We start from the raw sequence: 25,277 nt of genomic DNA on the forward strand, positions 1-25,277 counted from the left end.
ATCAGCATGATAGAGGTAAAATAAGCATAAGACTCCTTTGCAGAATAACCAACCCCATTACATCTTAATACCTCTGGACAAAACCTTTCATTCACATAATAGTCAAGTTTAATATACCTCTTTGAAAATAAGTTATATATATATATATTATCATTTATATTAATTATTTTAGACATACATTTTTAAAATCAAGAATCTCAAGTTTCTCAACTGGTATTTGTTCCCACAGTAAGAAAAATAGTATAAAAAGAAGTAGATATAAAAACAGCACAGAAAGAAATAATTAGCTGTGTGACTGACTGGTCCTTTTGGGTCCTAATCAATATTCTTAGGTATTGGTATAAGTGATATATTGAAGATTACTTCTTATTCTTCTTTGCTAAATCCAAATCTTAAATTGTACAGGCAATACCTCATAAAAATTAGATATCGGATACATGCTGGTTGAATTGAATGGGAATGCTTTTCACACTATTCCTTTTACTTAACTATTAGCACAAATTCTGTATAAATTTGGCTGTAAGCCAATGGTGGGTTTTTCCTCGCATACATCAACATGTTCAGAAGTATGTCCATGTCACCAGTTTGAACATTTTAACATAAAGTCCAAATACATGGAAGGACACCAAAACTGCATATTCTAAATGGTAAAAAATCGATCACCATGTTTAGGCACAAGCTTTCTCTCTAAAGAAACCCCAAATATAGTTTTCAGTACGTCTTCTATTTCTTCCTCAGTCAGACTCTTAAACTCTACAAGATCTATATTGTCCTTATAACTGAATCTCCTATAAGTGAGAGTGGAACCAACCAAACAGTGAACCCCTTCTAGGGTCTGCAAGGAACAAAATGATTTGCTTGTAAACAAGGACGCTGGCGATGTCTGAAGATAGGTATTAATGGACTCAAAATCCTCAATAGTGCGGGGCTCAAGAGTAAAGGAATAGATTTTTCGATATTTGTTCTTTTCAAGGAGGTCCGAGTTAACAAACTCTTGGTTTGGAACATACTGCTCTCTTCTGATTTGGTCCAAGTACCAGGTTCCATTCTCTTCTGTCAAACGAAAGATGGCAGGCACCTGAGGCTGATCCTTCCCCGAGGTTAATTCCAGAGGCTCCCACATCTGGTAGGAACGTCCAAACCCAGCATCAACAATGTAGTCCTTTCCACTGAGGGTCACCTGCACTAGTAAGTGAATCATGCCACTGCTGTACTTATTGGCTGGAGTGTTATAGACATACCCTCCCAACATTGTGGTTTCGAAGCCCATGTTGGTCAGAGCCCAGTACAGCAGATGATTAACCTGGAGACACCACCCACCCCGCTTCTTCCTCACAACTTGATCAAAGACGACTTCTAAATTAAGCTCCATGGATTCCCCGCAATGGATGTTCAAGTTCTCAAAGGGAATAGCCCGTATCTGGTGTTGAAGAATTTTAGTTAATTCTTCCAAGTCCAGTTTGTTCCTGGAACTCCGATAACCAATTCTTTCAAAGTACGCTTCAATGTCCATGGTTTCCTAAGGCAAGGAAAACAATCCAAAACAAACATTACTATGTTTGCTTGTGAATTTACTGGAGTGGGATAACTATGGTTAAATCTCATTTTCAATATATAAATATAGACAATGCTTACAAATATCTATATTTATTTTGCTACTATTATATGAACTGACTACAGTCAATATTCATAACACTTAAACAAGTGTTAAATAATCTAAGTGACCTGGGATGGATGTTTTCTCATTTGTTTGAAATACAGGTCAAGTGGTGATCCTGATAATACATTGCTTAGATGTGGTATGCTCTGCCCTCTTCCCTGGGTATACTCAGTACAGGTACAAAGTAAAAAGGCAGGCAAGGACAAGGAACAAAACGATTCCAATTAGAACCCATTAAAATAGGCTTCTGAACAGTTGCTTATAGAATCAGGAGAATTATGTAATTTAGTACACAGTTGTCATGGTACCATTTACGTAAGGATTAAATATCTAAGACTTAGAGAGAGCAAAGGGAATTGAGTTAGATGTTCCCAGCCCCCGTTTGGTGTCTTGGTATTTGAGTCTATGTAGAAGATAACAGAATGAGCTGTGGTTTATGGATGACCAACTACCTAACAGGACTGGGAGAGAAGGGTGAAACAATAACGATCCACAGAGGATGAGTACATGAACACTGGGAACCAAATTCCAGGCAGTGCAGTAAAATAACAGAAATACTGGCAGAAGCATCAGTCAGCATTTGGTTTTTGTTTGAAAATTAAGTTTTGAGTTGGAGTTTAGAGTTAATAGCTGTAGACGCATTACAGTGAAGTCAGTTTTTTGGATAGGGGCTCAATACTAGCTATATGTTGTAAGAAAGGCATGCTGGGTATTCTGTGACTAAATATATTTCAATTGTATATTGAGAATGACAGAGCCCAAGGTAAAATCCTGTGGGTGCTTGCAGAGTAGTTGGTATGGAAGGAGATGAAGGAAAATACTATTGGCTTCACATCAGGCTCAGACTCGATGCAAGGATGGAGCCTTCCTTCAGGCTGACCATCAGTACAGACAGGACTTAGATGAGGCTGGGGACCATGCTTAGATCCATTGAGACTTCGTAGAAAGCACTTTAATACATATCTAAGTTCAAAGTAAATTGTTGTCTTTCATTCAAAAATATTAGAATGTTTCTTCTTCCTGGTACAAACCCTAGGGAGGACTGTTTAAAAATGAAAGACAAGACAGGCTGGGAGGATGGCTTAGAAAGAGTAGGGCACTTGACTCCAAGTGTGACAACCTGAATTTGATCCCCATAACTTGGAATGTGGAAGAAGAAAAGCAGCTCCCACGAATTTTCCTGACTGTCCCATACTTGTCATAGAATACAAACCCCTAGTAAATGTAAAATGCTAAATATAACATTATCATAGGTTATGAGGGTTCACAGAACATCACAACCACGGAGAGAAGACTACATTGAAAAGTGAATAGCTGAGCTACACAGGGAGGCCTATAGTAAGGCGAATGTTAGGGATAGGAGCACCAGGGCAGTTTCTACGTTTAGACTTCCAGAAGTACCTGCATGTTCTTGTAAGCATAGGGTCCAGAAGCAACCACCCAGATCATTAGTTGCTATGGGAACAGCAAGGAGGAGTGAACCGTGTTCCACATCCCTAGTTACTACCTAAATATAGACTACACATGGAAAATGGTGTGTTCAGTGGCCTTCCTTGAGGTAACAACTACAACAGGGGACTAAGGGCAGGAAAAGAAAATGACAGTCTCAATGTGGATGTCACCAGAGAAGGAGAGTGATAACTTCCATGTGAAGACATGCCACCAAAGAGTCTCCTGTCCTATTTGATTCTCTCACCTCTTCTGAAATAAATTCAAATTCCAGTTGGACATTCTGCTAGTCAAGCTGGATTCAAGGAAGAAATTAGTGATAGAGACAATGCTATGCTTATAAAGTGAAAACAAAGAATGAAAATGTACCAGGGGACTGTCACTAAGAGATGAGCTATCACAGGCACACTAAAAAGAACGAATGAGGAAAAATTACTAGAAGCTCTTTATAGGGACACAGCCCAGAGTGGCATAAATAGTCTCAAAGAGGTGACAAATAAGATGACTGAAGAATGTGCTTTGTGCAATGGAAGATTTCAAACCTATAAACTAATTACTAAAGTAATGCAAGGCATTACGTTAATTGAGATGAGCAGTTGTCTATAAATAGATGCAATACACAGTAACATATTAAGTATGTAGAAGGACAGATTGACGGTCAAGGCTAATAAAAGATAAAACCATGTCAAAGTCAGTAAAATGCTGACAGGCAAACAAATCAACCAAAGTTTCTACTATGAAAAATACAAAGTCAGAATAGAAAAAGAATTTAAGGTATAAGGTGTAAGGTAGGTGTGTGTGTGTGTGTGTGTGTGTGTGTGTGTGTGTGTGTGTGTGTGAAAATTTTGCAGAAATCCTACCAGAAGAACAAGAGAGATAACATTCCAGGAAAAATTGAATTCTACTTACATGACATGTGAATCTATCTGTTTAAATCATTGAAATCTAAAATCAAGAAGAGTTACTCAAGCATCTGGCAGAGAATTAAGTAGTTCTCCTAAGGAAGGTGCTATCAGCCTGGCAACAGATGGTTCCACAGAAACATGCAAAGGTAAAATAATGGAACTCTGTCTACAAAGCTCCAAAAGGGCACACTGTCCATGATTGTTATTCTGTTAGCATTTCACTGAATTAGAATGTCAACAGGCATGTGAACATCATGTGAAACAACTCTGAGCTATCCTGGTGAAGTGCTTCCTCTTTACCAGGCCGTGGAGAGGCAAATGAAAAGGAAAGCCAAGAAGTTGAGAGGGCAGCGTGCTGAGGTGCTGTGAACTATTTTGTATCCTTACCATATAGGGGAAAAGAAGAAAGGAGTAAACATCATGGTTCCTAAACAAGCCAATTCGTCTTATAGATAGATGTAACTCGATCATAAAGCTAGACTGAGAATTGATCAGAGCTGGGAAGATCTGAGGGACCAGATGTAGGAAGTCGATGTAGGAATATCTGCTTTTGCGATAGCTGAAGTGAGCTGACAACATTCATAGGGTGGACAGTGTACATTTCTACCAAGTCAGTGGTTCCAGTGGGGCCGTGGCTCGTGAAAATCTGTGTAATACTTTCCCCGTCAAGTACAAAGACTGTCTTTGATCAGACAAGGTAGACAGCCCTCACAGATTGGCTCGGCATCTTCTGACAGGCAGTTTCTGGCTTTCGTCTATTGTTTATTGTGTGAACTGCAAACACTGCAGTTATCCAGTCTGAAGTCCACCTAAGGCTCTGTAGTGGTACTAAGTTACTTTCTGTTGATTAGAAAGCAACACATATATTAAACAAAATACCTGAGGGAGGGCAGCTCTATTTGGATCATAGTTTCAGAGGCATCAGTCTATGATGAGCTGGCTCCATTTCTGTGGGTCTGTGTCGAGACAGAAGTATTACGGTAGCAGCCATGGCGAGGCAAAACCTTCACTTCATGATAGTCAGGAAGTAGAGACAAAGAGGAAGAAGCCAGTGACAAGAATGGCACATCCCCAGTGATGCACTTGCTCCCACCGGGCCCTACTTCCTAAGAACCCACTGAGCTGTGAACTCAATCCATTCATGACGTGAGCGCACTCACAGCTAAATCACTGCCCAACAGCACCAGCATCCGTGGCTCAGCCTTCGACATTTGAGCTATTCATTTTGTATTCAATCATATAAAGAAGTAACTCCCTAACCTAGATTTGTACCTACATATACATATATATGCCTCATATATGTGTGTGAATAAAGATTAACTAATAAGGATTAGTCAATCTTTATTGCTATATGAGGCAGAAATATATGTAATAAAATAAGGACAGGTAGAGCCCAGGAAGAGTTGGATTGTGTGCCTTACCTACAAAGACCAAGATACACTGAAGAAAATACACTACCGGCTGGTGGGATGGCTCAGTGTGTAAAGGCATTTACTAAAAGACAGAAAGACACAATGATGATGATAATAAAACTGAGTACAGTGCAAAATACGCCATGACTCATGTGAAACCCTTTAGACACACTCTTCTCTACCACATGCCCTGAAGAATGGAGGACATGGCATGCTCGTGCACCCATGCACAAGCGGGCCCAGGAGAGGAGAGGATCAAGACCAAAGCGAACTTGGGAGAATCTTGTCAGTAATCCACTTAGGCCTGTCGATTCTTTTTTACCATTCCCACCATGCCTGAGTCACAGCCTTTATGCTTACATATAAAGCCTTACACTCCATAGGCTATTTGGAGGACTCTGCAATGGCTTCTGGGGGTCTCTTGCTTCTTTTGGTAAAGGCTACATAAATAACTGTCAAGTAAATGTCCTTCCAGCACAGCTCTGGACCAAGGACTTGTTGACTTGTTGGTACAAAGCCTTGAAAGTTAGCTTCCTTGCTTTGTGTGGTAAACTTGTGATTTATAATCTATACAGGTAGGGCTGTGCACGCGCGCGCGCGCGCGCGCACACACACACACACACACACACACACACACACACACACACACACACACACACACACACATGTCTCAGCACTTCCTCAGTTCACTCGGATGTGTAACTTTGTCCCAGCATCTGATTTGGGGGAATTTGAGTTTGGTCAGTTTCAAGTTCATTCCACAGAACTGTAAAAACTAGATTAAAATACACATAATGGGGGCTTCTGGAGGGCCTTGACTATCCTGTAAAAATCTTGCTGCTTTCTCCAGATCACAGGAATATTTATTTAGTCAAATGACCAACATGCAATAGTTAGATCATTTGTCCCTAAATGACATGGCATACCAATCACAAATTGTCATTTTTGAATATAGCCCCCAAAGAACAGGTTGCTGTGCAGAATTTTTCTTGTTCTAAATTCTATGTCTTTAGAACCTCTGCTTCATTCATGTAAAACACTGATTTTTAATTGTTTTAGTAAGAGAACTCCTTAGTCTTTGCCAGTGGAATTGTGAACATGAAGCCAACATAGAAAAAATAGAGATCAGTCCAGAAGGAGAATGAATGCCTATGATATGTTACTGCCATACTGTCAGACTAGAAGCAGGATACACTATTGAGGGGCCTCTCTATTTATTGTATTATTACGGATACTCATTGACCTTATAGAGAGCTAATGAACTGCTTATAATCTTGTATGTGTAGTTTTTCTCTCCGTAATTCCTTTTCTCTTTCATTTCTGTTCCTGAAGCCCACACAATCCAACTCTTTTGGTGACCCTAAGCAATCTTTTTGACTAATTGGGTGGAAGACACTAGACTTGTTGGCTTGGCCATATGTAAAGAGCACGAACAAGCTGCTCTTGGGTTACAGAAAACCTATGCAGCATCCATGACTTCGAGGTTTTCAGCAGCCAGGCAAAGGCAGGGGATCCTACTAGGCAAACAATCTAACAGGGTTATCAAAGGGAAAGAGAAATAGGGGCCATGGGTGAGAATGGTAATACCATACAGTTAGTCTTTGGCAGGTAGCTTAAAAAATAAAATACAAGTTGGAAGAGTTGGGAGTTGTCTGTTTTTTTATTTGTTTGTTTTTGTTTTTGTTTTTGTTTTTCTTTTCTTTTCTTTTTTTTTTTAAAGCAGGGGGAAGTCAGTTGCCTTAAGTCTAAGGCAGTCAAACCAGGACTGGAGAAAGGGCAGAACTGTTATCAGAAAAGAGACAAGCAATGCGGTTGACATTATGACCACAGTACAGAACAGATAGAGTTCATGACAACAGGGTCCATGGGCCATGGGCCATTAGCTCTGAGGACTCTAGGCATAAGCTGGCACCACACTGCTGTGTAATCCTATAGACTACATTCCTAGGTAACATCTCAGTCTGAAGTCACAGGAAGTACTCGATTTTCTGGTGTTTCTGACAGCTCCTTAAGACCCTACACTATATACTTCAAGCATGACAAAACTTCCTCCAAGAATTCCTTTGGGAATAAAGTGGAGTCATTGTTAAAAGTAACCCAGAGGGAATCCAATTGAGGGGTTCCTAAGCTGTTTCCTGAACCCTCACAAACCCTTTAAGTAAACACCATTACTAGTTCATCTGTGACTGATGAGGAAACAGTCTTAAATGAACTAAATGACTCTAAGTCTCAAAGAATGTGGTGTGGCTGTCACCTATTTACACAAAACATCCCTCAGAATCCCCTGTGTACTACAAAGTATTAATAGCTTGGGTTCAAAGTATGTGCCACCCAAACTTTCTAAACAACCTTGGGACAGGAAATTCAGGTCTGGATTGTGCTGTTCTCTCCCGGTCTTCCTCCTAGGAGAGGAAGAAATCCCGATTTCCAAGTCTATTAGGCAACCCCCACTTACCAGCAGCTACCAGGACTGAAACCAAGAGGACCAGGAAGCAAGCTGAGAGAGTTCCACTTCCCTGGTCTGCTAGTAAAGTGTCTTAAGTGGCTGTCCAAGTTGCTCCGCCCACTTATGCTTAGTTAAAAAACCCGACCCAAGGTCCTCTGGGAAATGTAGTTGCAGGACCTCATTTGCTCCTGATGACCTCTTTTTCTTGTCCATTCTTTTCGTGAGATATCTTGTGAAGGGCCTTTGCATTTCACAGACTTTATGCTCTCTGGAAGCCTGTGAAAGGTCAGAGCCTGAAATAGGCTCTGGCAGAGCTGATCAGGGACGTAGAGGAGGAAGAGGTTGCACCATGTCACTCAGGTTCCTAATTTATGCTTCCCCTTCCACCTATTGTTTCCCTCTTTTTTATTTCTTTCATTTCTCATCTTCAGGCCCTTCTACTTCTCTATCCAAAGGAACTGTGGAACGTGTATGGAGTGTGTCAGTACATGTGTTGCACACACGACTAGTGTGCTAAGGTTGTATTTCTTTTTTTAATTTATACTAATGATTCTGGTAGATAACGCTTGCTATTCCTCAGCGATTTCCCTGTACGCTGTATTTTAAAGATCCCTTGGCACACACTGTTCTTATGTTCTGGGTAGTCAGAATAATTCCTAAATCTGTGCTTGGTGTCAGGGGGGTGGGGAGTGGTTCGGGTGAGGAGAGAATCTATAGCCCCAGTTTCCGTCTGCTCAGTGGGTCACTCTGAGGCATGCACAGCAATACCTCCCCCTGTGGTTCTGAGGGATTTTGCTTCCTTTGTGGACAACAACCACTGTTTGGCAATCTGCCTGTGTAGTTTTGTACCTAACCCAGCCCTTCCAAACACTTACATTACTACGAACAGCCAAAGCCCAATAAACAACAACACAGCTACATTGTGGCTGATACCTAAAATCTTAGCATTTGGGAAGCGAAGGGAGGACCATCAAGAACTCAAGGTCATCCTGAGCTATAATAGAGCAAGTTCAAGGCCAGCTTGGGCTACAAGAGCCCATTCCCACAAACACAAAACAAAGCAGTCACCCCCGTGGCAACGTGACCTATGTCTTTGGTAATATCTCAGCTCTTGCTTTTATGTTTATCTTAATGTAATCACTACCAGTCCCATGAAGACTGAGAAGAATACTGGACCATTCAGTGTGAACCACAGCCCTGGCATTAGACTCTGCACGGGAGAGGGTACTCAAGAGGCCTCTGGGCTGGATTACTGGGGAACCAAGGGTTTATTTCAAAAGTTATCACAGCATCGGCATATAGACAGAGGGAAAGCAGTGAGACAGGGCTGCAAGAAGTGTTCAGGCGCAGCTCCATGGACGGTTTGGCAGGGCCTCTGAAGAGAATACGAGGATGTGGCAGAGGAGGGAGCCTCTTTGAGGATGGGGAAGATCCCTGCAAGAGCCTGGAGCCAGGATCTCTGATTGCCAGGCAGCAATGTAGGTAGAGGGTGGGGACTGGGTTGTGTGACAGCAACTGTGCCAAAGTCAACATTCCTCTGGATGTTACCTGGCACTAGAACGTCCTGTTAGCTCCGGACTCTCAGATAATAAGGAACCCGTCAATCAGTACCCATGGCTATGGAGACAAGGCCGCTTCAAGTACTGTGGCCTGAACAGAAGCGAGACTCAAGCATGACCCTCTTAGGGAATCAAATCAGAAATCATTAAGTACAGAGAGGTTAAGTACATTAAGTACAGGCCACACATTTACATCCCTGGCATCTATTCTCATCAAGCACATAGTAGGCAGCTGGCAATGTGAATGGAAGCTTAAGCAGGAGTGAGGTAAAGAAAGCTAAGGAGACTTTGAAGTAATTACCATATTATTCACTCATCCCTGAGCAAAACACTCTTCTGGGCAGTAGTGCTGAAAATCATATTCTGGGCTTCCAGCATATTAGACCAGCAGTCTAACCTGGGAACTACCCCCTTATCTCTGTATTTGTGGCCTTTATGTCTTGTACTGAATACATATGTCTCAAACTCTGTTTTACAACTTGAATCAGATCCACAAGTTTACCTTGTAATGTGCTCAGGGTGTGACCTCCAAGATCCACTAAGAACCATGTGCCTTTGTGACTTGTTTGTTTCCTTTTAAACTAAAGTATAGAGCGAAGCAGAAGAAAGGAGCAGGGAGGGTTATTGCACTGGGGTGAAAGGGACACACATCTTACAGAGAAGGCCAACCGTATCATATCTCAATACCTCCAAGTAACCTTTGATCCACTATATTAGCCAATGCTATTTTAATATATTTAACACTTAATATACTTACAAATAGTGTTTTTCCAGGAAACATATATTATAGGCTATAAAGATTATTACATGAAGTATAAAGCACTTAATACCAGTATTCTCATAGTTAAAAAAAATCAGATACAAAAAGAACTGTGTCTGCAAAATTCTCTCTGGAAGAAATTCTAAGCCTTCTGAGCCGTGTCATTGTCTTGGCACCTAATCCCAGAGCCCAGGTCCACTGGCGTGAGTTCTGTTTTGAGGACTGGAAAGTTACCTGGACCTGTAATGATGGCTCATTCTTCTTTGCTTTATTCTAATCCTAAGTTGTACAGGTGGTTTCTTGTAAACCTTGGACCTCAGATTTAGTCTGCCTGACTTTACTTCCTGCTGTTCTCTGATCATTCATATTCATTCATTTTTCATCTGAGTTCAACCATAAAATGATGTTGGGAGGTTTGTAAATGAATATGGCTCCCAAGATTGCCACCTCTTCGATAAGTAATTTTTGTTGATTAATGTTGAGAGGATTGTCGTTACATCCATGATCAGGTTTATGTCATTATAACTGGCGGTATTTTTGTTGGTGAGATGACAGGACAACTGGGTTTTGTTTTGTATAAAATGTAGGAAATAGAAGATACAGGTCATTAGTTGATCAATATTGAGCTGTGTGATTTCTGTTATGGATATGTATTTGCATATGTTTAAAATGTTTAAGACTGAGATAATAATGGAGAGCAATTTACCCTAAATAGTAAAAACGAGTTCGCCATGTTTGGGCACAAACTTTTTCTCCAAAGAAATGCCAAATGTGGTTTTCAGTACGTCTTCTATTTCTTCCTCAGTCAGACTCTTAAACTCAACCAGATCTACATTGTCCTTATAATTGAATCTCCTACTTGTAAGGGTGGAACCAATTAAACAGCAAACCCCTTCTGAGGTCTGCAAGGAACAAAACGATGTGCTTACAAACACAGAGGCTGGCGATGTCTGAAGGTAGGTATTCACATATTCAAAATCCTTGATAGTGCGGGGCTCAAGAGTAAAGGAATAGATTTTTCGATATTTGCTCTTTTCAAGGAGGTCCGAGTTAACAAACTCTTGGTTTGGAACATCCTGCTCTCTTCTGATTTGGTCCAAGTACCAGGTTCCATTCTCTTCTGTCAAACGAAAGATGGCAGGCACCTGAGGCTGATTCTTCCCTGACGTTAATTCCAGAGGCTCCCACATCTGGTAGGAGCTTCCATAGGCAGAATCCACAATGTAGTTCCTGTCACTGATGGTCACCTGTACTAGAAGGTGGACCATTTCACTGCTATATTTGTTGACTGGAGTTATGTAAACATATCCTCCCAACATTGTGGTTTCAAAACCCATTTTGGTCAGAGCCCAGTACAGCAGATGATTAACCTGGAGACACCACCCACCCCGCTTTTTCCTTACTATGTGGTCAAAAGTGGCCTCTAAGCCCAGACACATGGCTTCTCCACAGTGCATACTAAGATTCTCAAAAGGAACTGCTCGCATCTGGTGTTGAAGAACTTCAGTTAATGTGGCCAAGTCCAACTTATTCACTGAGTTCTTGTAACCAATCCTTTCGAAGTATGCTTCGATGTCCATGGCTCCCTAAGGCAAACAGGATGAAAGCAGACAGATATGACATCAATTCTTCTGGGTGTCCCAGAGCCAGCTAACTGTAGTTCGAATGCATTGTTAACGTGTATACATGAAAGATGCCTCTAAATCGCTCATAGGCCATCATGTCACCTCTACAGCCTGGCTTGCTTTTACCTGCTGTTCTTTAAATACTCTCAGAGAGCCTTAGAGGAAAGTTTTGTTATTCCTTGTATCTTTCAAGTTTTTGAGGTAGAAAATAAGGCTAAATGACCAGTCAAAAGAGAGATTAGATGTGGTTACCTTGGTGATGAAAGGTAGATATTGCCAAAATAATCTTTCAAACAGTTATTCACAAAAATGGGAGACTTATACACTAGAGAATGCCATGACAAGTGACCCATTCATCACTGCTTTACTGGGTGCTCTATGAGGCTCCTTACCGAACGAGTTACACTGATTGACCAAGTCATCCCTTCACTGAACATCCTTTAGATACTTGCTATGCTTTCTTGCCCTCCAAAGTCTTGCATTTCAGCGGGTATTAAAATAATACATAAGTAATTTAAAAACAAAAAAGAGAAGTGTCGTAGCTGTCCACAGGATAACTAAAATAAAGAGAGAGGTACAGGGAGAGTTTTGATGGGAACTAATATGGATGAAGAAAGCCTCACTTGCATTCGAAGGATGACAGACAGTGAGCTCCGCGGAGATGTGTGAGGATGGTGTTTCCTAGCAGAAGGGGTGGATACAAAGACAGGGTGACTGGGGCAGAATGGGTGAGAAGAGTGGACTGAGATGAGCTCTGTCTGTTAGCATCCCCTATAGGCTCTGCCCCACAGTTACCTGGCATTAGCCAGGCATGCCTTGCTTACTCTTAAAGGGGCTGTTTGCCCCACTTGCTCTCTTACTCTCTGCGCCGTCTCCCTCTTTCCATATCCCCTCCCTTCTCTCCATGTGTTCTTGGCTGGCTTTCCCTCTCCTCTCCTCTCCCCTCCCCTCCCTCCTTCTCAACTCCCCTTCTAATGCCCTAAATAAACTCTATTCCATACTAGATCCATCCTGTGGCTGGTACCTCAGAGGGAAGTGACGCCTCAGCATGGGCCCACAGGGGCACCCATCCCACCCCTCCATACCTAGCTCTATCAAACATACCCTTGGCTCTTTTACTTTTTCATAAAACACAACACTCACTGTTAAAAATGTCTTTGTGGCCAATGGGGAGTTTTGCCCAAAATGAGATGAACAACGTAAATCATAGAAGGCTTAGAAGAATGTTACATTGTGACAATATTTGCTGCAGTCAAAACCAGATTTCTGGCTAACCCACTGTGTGTGTGTGTGTGTGTGTGTGTGTGTGTGTGTGTGTGTGTGTGTTTGTCTATATAAAACACTATCAATGATCAAATGCAGTTGGCAGTACCAATACAAAACAATTACATTCCAGGGCCAATGGCTGACTTGTTACAATGTGAGGTTCAAAGGCATCAGAAAGACGTTCTTGAGAAACTTATCTTCTCCAGCAGTGCCAAATCTATTTTAATAATAAAGACAAACAAACAAACAACACTAACAAGGAATATTCAAGGGAAGAGGAGGAAGTTAGTGTCAATGTTCTTAGCTGTCAGATAATATGAACTATCCACTCGTGAAAATCACTTTAACTAGTCTATTTAGAAAGTGTTTGGTGACCAGCAAGAACCGTTCTTTACTGAGATGTTGAATATGGCACTAGAACATAGGCCTTGAGATGAAGCCCTTTACAGTGTAGTGCACTCTGAAATGCCATGGTACAGAAGGCCTGACCCCAGATCAATGGGGATAACCGATCCATAGCCTTTTCTTTCTTCTACAGATATCCTCCTCCTATTGTCAAGGTTTCCCACTTTCCCCATTAGTTATGTCTGCAACATCCCCCCTACATCACTAGCTCTGTTATACCATCACCCTTCCTTGGCATTTAGACAACCTCTAAAATCTATTATTCAGTCCTAGAAAGAACAAATTGTCAGAACATCTTAAACTCTCCCTGGCCCCTATCCCAGAATCTGCACCAAGTATGTCCGGAAGAGAGAGGCAGATCAAACCAACTGGGGAGAGGTAGTTAGCCAGCATGCTGTATATTCGGAAATTGTGGTTCTTTTTAAGTGCTATATTTATATTCAAGTTTTTCATCATTCCTATACCTGTCTGCTTCCCCCACCCCAATTCCTTCCCATCTCCCTTTTCTCCATTCACCTTCTCTTTCATTAAGAAAAGTTTTCTTTAAGATAAAATGCCAAGATGTATTGACTGAAGATCCATCAGAATGAAATCAGCTTTTGCTAGGGACCATGGTACTAGTTATATCTTGTAGTCAACCCATAATTTGGGTGGCCTGTGCCTAAGCATATTTTAATTATATACTATTAAAGCCAAGATTTAAGATGAAATCGGGAAAACAGATAGAGTAGTTGCCAAGACACTCAGAAGTGAAACACTCATGGCTCCACGTGTTGATTTGTAGCATGTGTGTGAAGCCATAGACTCCTTCCTTTATACTTCATTATCAAGAAGAAAAAGAGTTAGGACACATGAAGGGAGCCCACGGAGAAGCATTAGGATGTTCATACCTGTAGTAATAAGTTTAATGTAGGCTGGTTGTCAGGTGTAATGTCTTAGAATGTTTCTTCTTCTTGGTGAAAACTGCAGGAATAAAAATAACTTCAAAATATATATGACATGGGCTTTATCTCTTTTTCTTTACATGTGTCTACGTGTGCCTTCAGTTGATGTGCACCACATGCATACAGCTAGCCATGGAGACCAGAAGAGGGCATCAGATACCCTGCAACTGTAATGACAGAGGGTTGGGAGCCACCTGATGGACTGTTGGGAACTGAACCCAGGATCTCTGCCAAACATGACTGGCTGCTGACTGCTGAGCCCTTTTTCTCCAGCCCCAACACAGCTTTTCTAAAGGCAAAGGTGGTAGTTTTATGTGGACCATAAGTTATGAAAGATCCCTAAATATTCTGAAAAGAGGGAATTGAGAAAATAATAAAGTGAACAGCTGATATACACGGGGAAGCTTACTCAAAGATTAGTATGGGTGCTGATAGCTTCATGACAGACACTACATTGTGAAGTCCAGAAGTCACGAGTCATCTAGCTGTCAGGCAGATGACTAATTGCTGTGGGACAGCAAGTACGGACACCAAAACCAGTGCAGCATGAGCATCTGATCTTCCTGTCGGAGAGGACTGTATTTGGAAGTACCGAAGAAGAAAAACACAGTAATATAATAATAGAGGTTGGAAAGGGAAGAATAACCATTTACATGGAGAATCTCCATGAAAACGTTTCTTGTCAAATTCACTGTTTTTTTCTTCCTCTGGCAAGACCATGGAGTCCAAACCTAACAACAGTCAAGTAGCACAGCAGTCACAGCAGATTTGAGAAACAAACATAGACATAATGCTATGACTACATGACGACAATGACAAAGCAAAGTGAAAGTACACTAGGCAACTGGGAGAAGGGAGACAAGACATATATGTGGTAGGAGTCCATACCTAGAAAGACAACCATTAGAACCAGTAGAAGAAGAAATAGAGCAATAGAAAGAACTTCCTTACAGGTCTTTGACTGTACAGAATCTCAATAACCAAGAGCTAAAAAGAACCTGATATAACAATGCATTTGGGGGCTAGGAGATGCTTCAGTCTGTAAACTGCTGTCACAAAAGCATGAGGACCTGAGTGCAGATCCACGGCCTGAGGAACGCATCTATATGCTAAGTCATACTTCACCCGCTGTGGGTGAAGTAGGAACTGGGGATCACTGGTCAGTCACTCTACCAGCTCAGTGAACTCCAGCTTTAGTGAGAGACCTTCCCTCAAAAATAAAGGTGGAGAGTGACTGACAAGGACATCAGAAGTCACCAAGCGAACACATACTTCAGAAAGAGGGAGAGTTAATTTTTGGTGCAGTTTGGCCTTCTCCAGCCATACCAAGTGGTCCTGTTGCTTTGAGTCTGTGGTGACACCAAGCGCCATGGCAAGACTGTACTGTGTAGAAAGTCCCTTGATTTGCTCAATCTGAGAAGCGAAGAAAAAGATAGGAAGAAACCAACCTCCCCAAATCCTCTTCAAGAGAATCCCCTGAAAAGTTTGAAAGCTTGTGACTTCCAAATCATAGCATGAACTGGAACAAAACTTGTTGCAATGGACCTTTAGATGGTCCTTATTCAAACTACAGTATTCTTCCCTCAACTGCATGGACTCATGTTCCTCTGTAAATGCAAAATCTATTTACGATATATCCAAGATCCCAAAAGTTTAATTGTCCAGTATCACTCAAAAGTCCAGGTCAAATTGCAGCCTCGGTGCAAATTAAAATGAGTTCCATGTTGCTGAGAAACAATGTGCCAGGGTAGCACTCTCATTCCAGAAGGAGGATATAGGACAATAATAAGAAACCTTCCTCTACACAAAAGAGAAACAAGCCAAGAAAGAAATTAGGGAAACGACACACTTCATAACAGTCCCAAATAATATAAAATACCTCGGTGTGACTTTAACCAAGCAAGTGAAAGATCTGTATGATAAGAACCTCAAGCCTCTGAAGAAGATCTCAGAAGATGGAAAGATCTCCCATGCTCATGGACTGGCAGGATTAATATAGTAAAAATGGCCATTTTACCAAAAACAATCTACAGATTCAATACAATTCCCATCAAAATTCCAAATCAATTCTTCATAGAGTTAGACAGAACAATTTGCAAATTCTGGAATAACAAAAACCCAGGATAGCTAAAACTATCCTTAACAATGAAAGAATTTCCAGGGGAATCACTATCCCTGAACTCAAGCAGTATTACCGAGGAATAGTGATAAAAACTGCATGGTATCGGTACAGAGAAGGCAGATAGACCAGTGGAATAGAATTGAAGACCCAGAAATGAACCCACATACCTATGGTCACTTGATTTTTGACAAAGGAGCCAAAACCATCCAATGGAAAAAAGATAGCATTTTCAGTAAATGGTGCTGGTTCAACTGGAGGTCAGCATGTAGAAGAATGCAGATCGATCCATTCTTATCACCCTGTACAAAGTTTAAGTCTAAGTGGATTAAGGACCTCCACATCAAACCAGATACACTCAAACTAATAGAAAAAAAGTGGGGAAGAATTTCGAACACATGGGCACTCAAGAAAATTTCCTGAACAAAACACCAATGGCTTATGCTCTAATATCAAGAATTGACAAATGGGGGTTGGGGATTTAACTTAATAGAGCGCAGGAATTGGCCTGTTCGGGTCCCCAGCTCCAAAAAAAAAAAAAAAAAAAAAAAAAAAAAAAAAAAAAAAAAAGAAGGAAAAAAAAAAAGAATTGACAAATGGGATTTCATAAAACTACACAGCTTCTGTAAGGCAAAGGACACTGTTGTTAGGACAAAATGACAACCAACAGATTGGGGAAAGATCTTTACCAATCCTACAACTGATAGAGGGCTTATATCCAAAATATAGAAAGAACTCAAGAATTTAGACTGCAGGAAGACAAATAACCCTATTAAAAAATGGGGTTCAGAGCTAAACAAAGAATTCACAGCTGAGGAATGCCGAATGGCTGAGAAACACCTAAAGAAATGTTCAACATCTTTAGTCATAAGGAAAATGCAAATCAAAACAACCCTGAGATTTCACCTCACACTAGTCAGAATGGCTAAGATCAAAAACTCAGTTGACAGCAGATGCTGGCGAGGATGTGGAGAAAGAGGAATACTTCTCCATCGTTGGTGGACTGGTACAACCATTCTAGAAATAAGTCTGGAGGTTCCTCAGAAAATTGGACACTGCACTACCTGAGGACCCAGCTATACCTGTCTTGGGCATATACCCAAAAGATGCTCTAACATAACAAAGACACATGTTCCACCATGTTCATAGCAGCCTTATTTATAATAGCTAGAAGCTGGAAAGAACCCAGATGCCCTTCAACAGAGGAATGGATACAGAAAATGTGGTACATCTATGCAATGGGATACTACTCAGCAATCAAAAACAATGACTTTATGAAATTCATAGGCAAATGGATGGAACTGGAAAATATCATCCTGAGTCAGGTAACCCAATCACAGAAAAACACACATGGTATGCACTCATTGATAAGTGGATATTAGCCTAAAGCCTCGAATTACTCGAGATGCACAGAACACATAAAACTCAAGAAGGATGACCAAAATGCAGATGCTTCACTCCTTCTTTAAAAGGGGAACAAGAATACCCTTGGCAGGGAATAGGGAGGCAAAGTTTAGAACAGAGGCAGAAGGAATACCCATTCAGAGCCTGCCCCACATGTGGCCCATACATATACAGCCACCCAATTAGATAAGATGGATGAAGCAAAGAAGTGCAGGCCGACAGGAATCGGATGTAGATCTCTCCTGAGAGACACACCCAGAATACAGCAAATACATAGGTGAATGCCAGCAGCAAACCACTGAACTGAGAACAGGACCCCGTTGAAGGAATCAGAGAAAGAAGTGGAAGACTCGAGACCCCATATGAACAACAATGCCAACCAACCAGAGCTTCCAGGACTAAGCCACTACCCAAAGACTGTGCATGGACTGACCCTGAGCTCCAACCTCATAGGTAGCAATGAATAGCCTAGTAAGAGCACCAGTGGAAGGGGAAGCCCTTGGTCCTGCCAAGGCTGGACCTCAAGTGAACGGGATTCTTTCAGGGAGGGCGGTAATGGGGTGAGGATTCGGAGGGGAACACCCATATGGAAGGGGAAGGGGAGGGGTTAGGGGGATGTTGGCATGGAAACTGGGAAAGGGAATAACATTTGAAATGTAAATAAGAAATACCCAATTTAACAAAGATGGGGGGGAAAAGGAATATATATAAAAAAAGAAGAAGAACTGAGAAAACATGTAAGAGGTCTTAAACACACACACACTAACAAATAACCCTAACTGAGAAGGCCACAACCACAACGTGTTTCCAGTGGATAGAACATTCTGTAAAAGGTATAAATATGGAGACAGCAAAAAGATGAGTAGTGGCCAGTGTTGGAGGAAGAGAGGTGAATACGTATGCCACAAAGATGAACTGAATCTCTGATGACATAATAGTGAATGTGTAGGGTTTATATAACACCAAGAGTGGGCCCTAATGCAAACTAGAACTTTTAAGTATTAATGTATTAATTAAAATCAGTAAAAGTCAGGAAGTAGGGCAGATTATGAATCCTCTATGATCTCTGCTAAGTTTTCCTCCATGAACCCAAAATTATTCTAAAAAAAATGATGTCTGTTTTTAAGGATATTTATAATAAAAAATTTTGCATGTGACTTCAAAGAAATTGAGTTTAAAAAAAAAAAAAGGAACAGTGAAAACAAAGAGAGACGAAATTCTAATAGGACAAAATGTAAGTCCAGATCTTACCAGTCAATTGCACAAGTGTTATATAAAGCCTACTCAGAGCTAAGCATCATAGGAAGAAAATCTGGCTTTATTAAGATGGTCAGTTTCTTACTACAATGGACATTTCAGTTAAACCATTCTGTGATTACAAGTGACCTTCCTCTTCTAGGCTTCTTCCAGTAATTCCTTAGATAAAGATCTTATTTTCCTGCATATTAAACATTAGGCTTTCTTTTGATCAGAGGACAAAAAGAACACATTGTAATAGCACAAAGGTTCCCACACAGATGTTATGCAAGGACCACAAAAACATACCAATCTGAAAACTAATGAAATGTCACCGGTTGAGGTACTGTGGCCAGTGCTTAGGCTTCCTGATCCAGTTTCCCTGCAGTGGTTGATTTGATTAATTGTTTTAAATTACAAGGAAGCACTTTCAGTGACTTGATGACCACTTTGGCCATTCGGGAAGTAGTATTCTTTTCTATTCATTTGATCCAATCCTTTGGATACAAATGACCCCCATATCCTGGGCTCTGATCTATAATTTGTCCTGTAATATTTTGGCAAGCATTATTTTCCTGTAAGTCAGACATTCTTTTAATACAGAGTGGCACTGGCAAGTCACTGGCTCTGTTACACTCTGTGTCATGACCAGGTGTTCCTAGAGTGTTTGAAAAGGGAAGGAAAAACTAAGACTAAAGATCAGGAGATCTAGAGCAGTCTTTGTGCCTCCTTGTCTCTTTTTACTAGAGTAGCTGGTTTTATCCGTTAATATTTTGGTCATTCTTTACGATGTTACAATACTGTGCAAAGAATTGGAAACCAAGAGGCAATTTTGTAAAACAGAGTTCATTTCAAACAAGCCCAAAAATACAGTGATAACTCGATCTCTTACAGAATGTCACCATACTGTATGGATGATATGGGCTTCCAGGGCTTGAGAAACCATACTCCCAAGGTCTAACTCTCTAGGCTACACCAGGCTTCCTGGAGCAGCACCACTTGCGGTGTGCAGCTGGCCCTTAGAGATTTTTACATCATGAGCTTCTCTTAGCTTTCTGGACCTCCAGTGCAGCCGAGCTTCCCTCTAGCAGATCTATGAATCAGTGTGCTGCTCTGTGATTACATCAATCCTCCCCTTTCACACACTGCCTAGCTTCCCAGATTTTCTTTGAAATCTAAGTGGAAATCTGTATGCCTCTGTTCTGCTAGTTTTTTTAAGTGTGTGTGTGTGTGTGTGTGTGTGTGTGTGTGTGTAAGTCAGAAGACTTTTTGAGAAAACTGGTTCTTTCCTTTTATCATGTCATTTGTGGGTTTGAAACTCAGATCATCAGACTTGGTGGCAGTCACCCCACACCCACACCCACACCCACACCCACTCAGCAATGTGCCAGCCCAGACTCTTATGCACAACAATAAGGTCTGCCACTGGTGCCCATTAGACTCACAGCTAGACTGAGTGTGCACTGGCAGCAGCTTAAAAAAAAAAAAAAAAGAAATCATGATGTAATCCAAGGAGGTCCCAGGTCCCAGAAGGGCACAGTTCCTTTCGTATCTAAAGACTCTGCTCTAGAATATAGTGGAGACAATTTTTCACTCTTACATCTTTGAGACTGAGAGAGAGGAGACCTAGATCTTTCTAGAGATGCCCCCATAGCATCCTTCCCAATGTCCCAGTGGTCATGCTTGGCTTCTTTTTATGAGTCTCAAGAACTGTCGCAACTTCTTATATGTGCCTGTCATGGCTCAATCGCAAGTTTTCCAAATCTTGCAGTTCTGATTTTTGCTGAACCCAAGTCCTACTGGCTGCAATCAACTGATAACGTCTATGTCGCTTCCTGAACTCTGTGCTTCCATCCAATAAATTACTCTGTTACCTTCAAGCTCCTCCTAACACAAAGCCTCAGGGGAATCTTTTGACGTGGTGTGACTTGGGCAGCCCCTAGTCCAATGTCCTGTAAATTCTTCCTTCTGAAACCTCATTCATAGGCCACCGTCCACACCTCCATTTGTATTGGGCTCTTTGAAGACCACATGATCATGTTAACGGTCTGCTTGGAGCACTCCTGCACTTCTGGGGATGAATCCCCAAAATCCCCAAGATTCTTTGGTGAGGCAAATCCAAAGGTTTCTGAGTCACATTGTTACAGTCACAGCAATGAGTCCTCCAGCCCTATTCATGTTCTCTTAGTCAGTTTTCAGTTACTACAACCAAGTAGCAGAGATAAACAGCTAAAAAAAAAAAAGAAGAAGAAGAAGAAAAAAAAAAGAAAGAAAGGCTGTTTTAACTTTGTTTCCCAGCTTTGAGGCCATGGTCTGTTGTCCCCATTTTGTTTAGGCCTGTCCTGAGGCAATGTATCATGGCAAGCATCATGTCCTGGAACAAACTTCTCAATTCATGACATTAGGAAAGTTAAAAAAAAAAAAAAAAAAGGAGGTGAAAGTCCCAACACCATGCTCAAGGCAATTGACTATAAAATTGCCCACAAAGCTCAACATCCTAAAGGCTCTACCGTCTACCAGCGGCAGAGTAGGCACTGACCCAAGAATTTAAGGAATGTACCTTTGGAAGACCATAGCAACTCATTTTCAAGAGCGAGTCAATAATTACAGTGAAGGTTAATAAAAGACAAATCCACTCCAGAGTCAGAAGAGGGCTAAAGGGTAGGAACAGCAAGCCCCCCTATACCACGGAGGAGGAGAAATTCAAAGAGCTTCTATGAATGTGAGGAGAAACAAATGCTCGCCTGAAATGGGAAGGAAACTCGAAGAAATTCTATCTGATAAATAAGAGGGACAAACTCCTGGAAAAGTTTGATGCTGGAATATGTTGTCATTAAATTTGTGAAATGTAAAATGAGAGAGAACTGCCTGGGCATGCAGCAGGGAAAGTATTTCATAACAAAGAAACTCTCCCATCTGGCTCCAGAATGTTCCCCAGACAACACTCCGAGATGAAATAATCAAACTGTGTCTCCAAAGTACTGAAGGGAAGTTGCTGCCCTCAAACACTGCCCTGTGAATACTTCATGGAGGGGAAGTGGGCACTCGTGCTCGAATGCTAACAGCAGTGAGAATGACAATAACTATAAACTCCCCCAGTATAATGCTTCCTCTTCCTTGCTGGAGAAGAAATCAATGAAGAGAGGAAACAAAGAACTGAGGGGCTGCAGCGAAAGACTGCTGGGAACACTGGCTCTTTTCGTTTTTTAAATTTAACACAGAATGAACAGAAGAAATGGGCGATCATTATGCCTGGGAGAAGCCTCATTTTTTTTTTACAAGAATTGGAATGGAGAAATGAAAAACTGAGGCAGGAGAAATGGCTCAGTGGTAAAGACCACTGGCTGCTCTTCCAAAGGATCCGGCTTCTGTTCCAGCACCCAGATAGCCACTCACAACCACTTACGATTCCAGTTCCAGTGCATCTGATGCCCTCTTCAGGCATGTACATGGTGCACAAACATGCATGCAGGAAAACATCCACAGACAAACAATAAAAATTCGGTGCTATAAGTGTAGCTCACTTGGTTAGGTGGTTTCCTAATATGGACAGAGCCCTTAGTCACATCCCCAGCACCGCAGAAAACAAATGAAGTCTATACCCGAAACAACAGTACTCAGGACATGGAAGTTGTTGGGGATAAGAAATTCAAGTTCATCTTTGACTACTCAGGGAGCACAAGGACAGCCTGGTACCCATAAAACCCACACCAAAACAAAATTGCCAAAAATGGAACCAGAAGTTCAAGAAAGACCAGAACTAGGAAGATCTGGTCCAGTACTGTCTCATTGGAACTAACAAGGGTTAAAAGTAGGGACATTCAAATTAAATAGCTTATTCAAGCAGACAGCAATTGGAAAAGCATCAGATCCCAAGCAGTCCTATTCCACAGAGGCTGTGGCTGAAGACAACGTTCCTGAAACACAGACTGTGGAAGGGACATATATTTGATGAAGTAAAGAAGAAAGTCCCTAGACTCTAAGGCTCAGCAGCTGGTTGGTGGCTTCTGACTGGAACCTCAAGAAGGGAGGCACTCTAGTGGCTTCTTAAAATCATGAGATAGAACTTATTCTGATTAAAGTTCTGCAAGGCTGTCCAATAAGTGTGAGGGGGAATGCAATATGGAGAGTTAGAGCTGTTATAAAGTTTACTTTATATAACTCCATAACATTACTTATAACTTTGTATTACTTATAACTTTAGAACATTAGTTTATATAACTTTATAACATTACTTATAACTTTATAACATTAGTTTATATAACTTTATAACATTACTTAACCAAGCAACCACACAACACTTACAGATGATACACACAAAAGCGACTGGGTATGATGGTCCCCTTGAAGGGCACAGAAGATAAATAGTGAAACATATGGGCCCCATACACTGAGGGCATCGGGGACTGGGTAGATCAGAGGGACAGGGTAGAATTGTTGTTTGGACCCAGGGGTTAAAAGTAGGAACTTAGTGAAAGAAAAGAGCAGTTCAGAGAGGGGTCCAGGAAGCTTGTCCTGGAAGCCATTTCAGTCCATGAGGCAGAAGCAGACCAGAGCAGAGCACACAGGCCCCTTGTTCTTGGGCCTCTTTGCCTTGGAAGAGTCCTTGTCCCTGTAGAATTCTGGACTGCGTTCAGGGCTGTCTCTGTGGTCTTACTGAAAACAAAACTGATGCCTTGTTACTGATGGGCCTGAGGCCCTCTTTCCACTGTTCTTTCCAGCATGAAAGAAATTGCCTACGAGCATACCCCTGGACATCACAGATGCCCAATCTAACAAGGCTGGACATTTAGGGTTACTGGGCGATTTCTCTTCAGCTAGTGCAAATTGAGCAAGAAGCGTTATCAGTCTGCTCCCTGCACCATTAACTATATCCTTTTGGACTCTCCCTGTGGGAGACAGAGGACTAGTAGATATCAGTGTCAAAAGACCCCCTGAGGGGTAGTTCTCTGGTAACATACATACTTAATCCTCACAACAAACCTTTTAAGCAGGCACCATCATTAACTCTCATTTTACTGTTAGGAAACAGAGTTTTAGACAATCCAAAGAGACTTACTCAAATTCTCACTGGTAAAATGTGCCCCAGCTATGCCCGATAGTTTGAGCCAAACTTGTACCAGTGATTCTCAAGCTTCCAGTGCTGCACCCCTTTAATACAGTTCCTCGTGGTGTGCTGACTCCAACCTAAAATTATTTTCATTGCTACTTCCTAATTTCTACTATTTCTACTTCTTGTAATTAAACACTCGTGCTTTCCAATAGTCTTAGGCCGCCCCAGTGAAAAAAGCCGTTTGTCCAGACCGACAGGCTGAGAACCTGTTTCTTACACCCACCAGAGCTCTGTGAAACATTGACACTGTTAGTTTCCAAGTAGGACGAACAGAGCTTTCTGAACAACTTTAGAACTTGCCATACAGGCCTGGGTAGAGTTCTGCTTCCTGGTCTTCCTGTGAAACAGGGTGAAATCCTGGTTTCAAGAACACAGCAAGTCGGCCTGACAGCCGGGGAGCTCTGCTTACCCGGTGTAGCCGGGCCTGTGACCAGGAAGCTGGTGGGAGGCTGTTCACTCCCAGCCCAAGTCTGCAGAGGAAGAGCTCATTGGCTGTCCAAATTGCCCTGCCCCAAGGCTGGCTAGAATAATCCCCTGGCTTTCTGGGAACTGTAGTTGCAGCGTCCTGCTTGTCTTTGGGCCACGAATCTTTTACTGAGAATATAAATTCAGGTTAGTATTGGCTGATGAGTCTCACGCCTCAGGTTGTGAGGACGGCTCTGCGATTCATGCTGTTCCTGCCCGCAGTGAGCCTGAAATCAGACCATTGATTGATTGGCGTGGAAGGTCAGAACATGGGCAAGGTCTGGGGAAAGCAGAACGGGCAGCAGAGACCGGTTTATTTTTTTCACACTACCAGTTTATCACAATCTTGTTATTCCAGTCTTTATCTTTCTTTCCAATCCCAAAGCCACTTCCTTTTACATCTCTACCGAAAGGCACGAGGTAATGTCAGGAATATATCTATGGATGTGATATTGGCTCCATTCTGCTTGTATTATTACATTACAGTAATGGCATTAGGCTACACTTCC

The 25,277-nt window shown here is 41.6% G+C and overlaps 2 protein-coding genes across 6 annotated transcripts; both read right to left on the reverse strand.

Moving 5' to 3' along the window:
* Positions 1-139: 139 nt before the first annotated feature.
* LOC116914503 (arylamine N-acetyltransferase 2) lies at positions 140-24,697 on the reverse strand. Of its 2 annotated transcripts, XM_032918824.1 has the most exons (3): positions 7,882-9,070; positions 4,894-4,970; positions 140-1,519 (listed from the first exon to the last, which is right to left on the reverse strand). In XM_032918824.1, exon 3 carries the CDS (start codon positions 1,511-1,513, stop codon positions 641-643), a length of 873 nt encoding a protein of 290 aa, XP_032774715.1. In that variant the 5' UTR covers positions 1,514-1,519; positions 4,894-4,970; positions 7,882-9,070; the 3' UTR covers positions 140-640. The 2 variants fall into 2 exon arrangements, with proteins under 2 accessions (XP_032774715.1, XP_032774716.1); XM_032918825.1 differs by lacking the exons at positions 4,894-4,970; positions 7,882-9,070 and adding an exon at positions 24,619-24,697.
* On the reverse strand, positions 10,151-24,706 carry LOC116914502 (arylamine N-acetyltransferase 1). 4 transcript variants are annotated; one of them, XM_032918822.1, is made up of 2 exons: positions 24,619-24,706; positions 10,151-11,777 (listed from the first exon to the last, which is right to left on the reverse strand). In XM_032918822.1, the coding sequence occupies exon 2, from the start codon at positions 11,769-11,771 to the stop codon at positions 10,899-10,901; it is 873 nt and encodes a 290-aa protein (XP_032774713.1). In that variant the 5' UTR covers positions 11,772-11,777; positions 24,619-24,706; the 3' UTR covers positions 10,151-10,898. The 4 variants fall into 4 exon arrangements, with proteins under 4 accessions (XP_032774713.1, XP_032774710.1, XP_032774714.1 ...); XM_032918819.1 differs by having other exon boundaries at positions 24,527-24,623; XM_032918823.1 differs by lacking the exon at positions 24,619-24,706 and adding an exon at positions 24,250-24,483.
* Between the last annotated feature and the right edge of the window lie 571 nt (positions 24,707-25,277).

Source organism: Rattus rattus, chromosome 13, assembly GCF_011064425.1.
Source record: "Rattus rattus isolate New Zealand chromosome 13, Rrattus_CSIRO_v1, whole genome shotgun sequence".
NCBI classification, from domain to species: domain Eukaryota; kingdom Metazoa; phylum Chordata; class Mammalia; order Rodentia; family Muridae; genus Rattus; species Rattus rattus.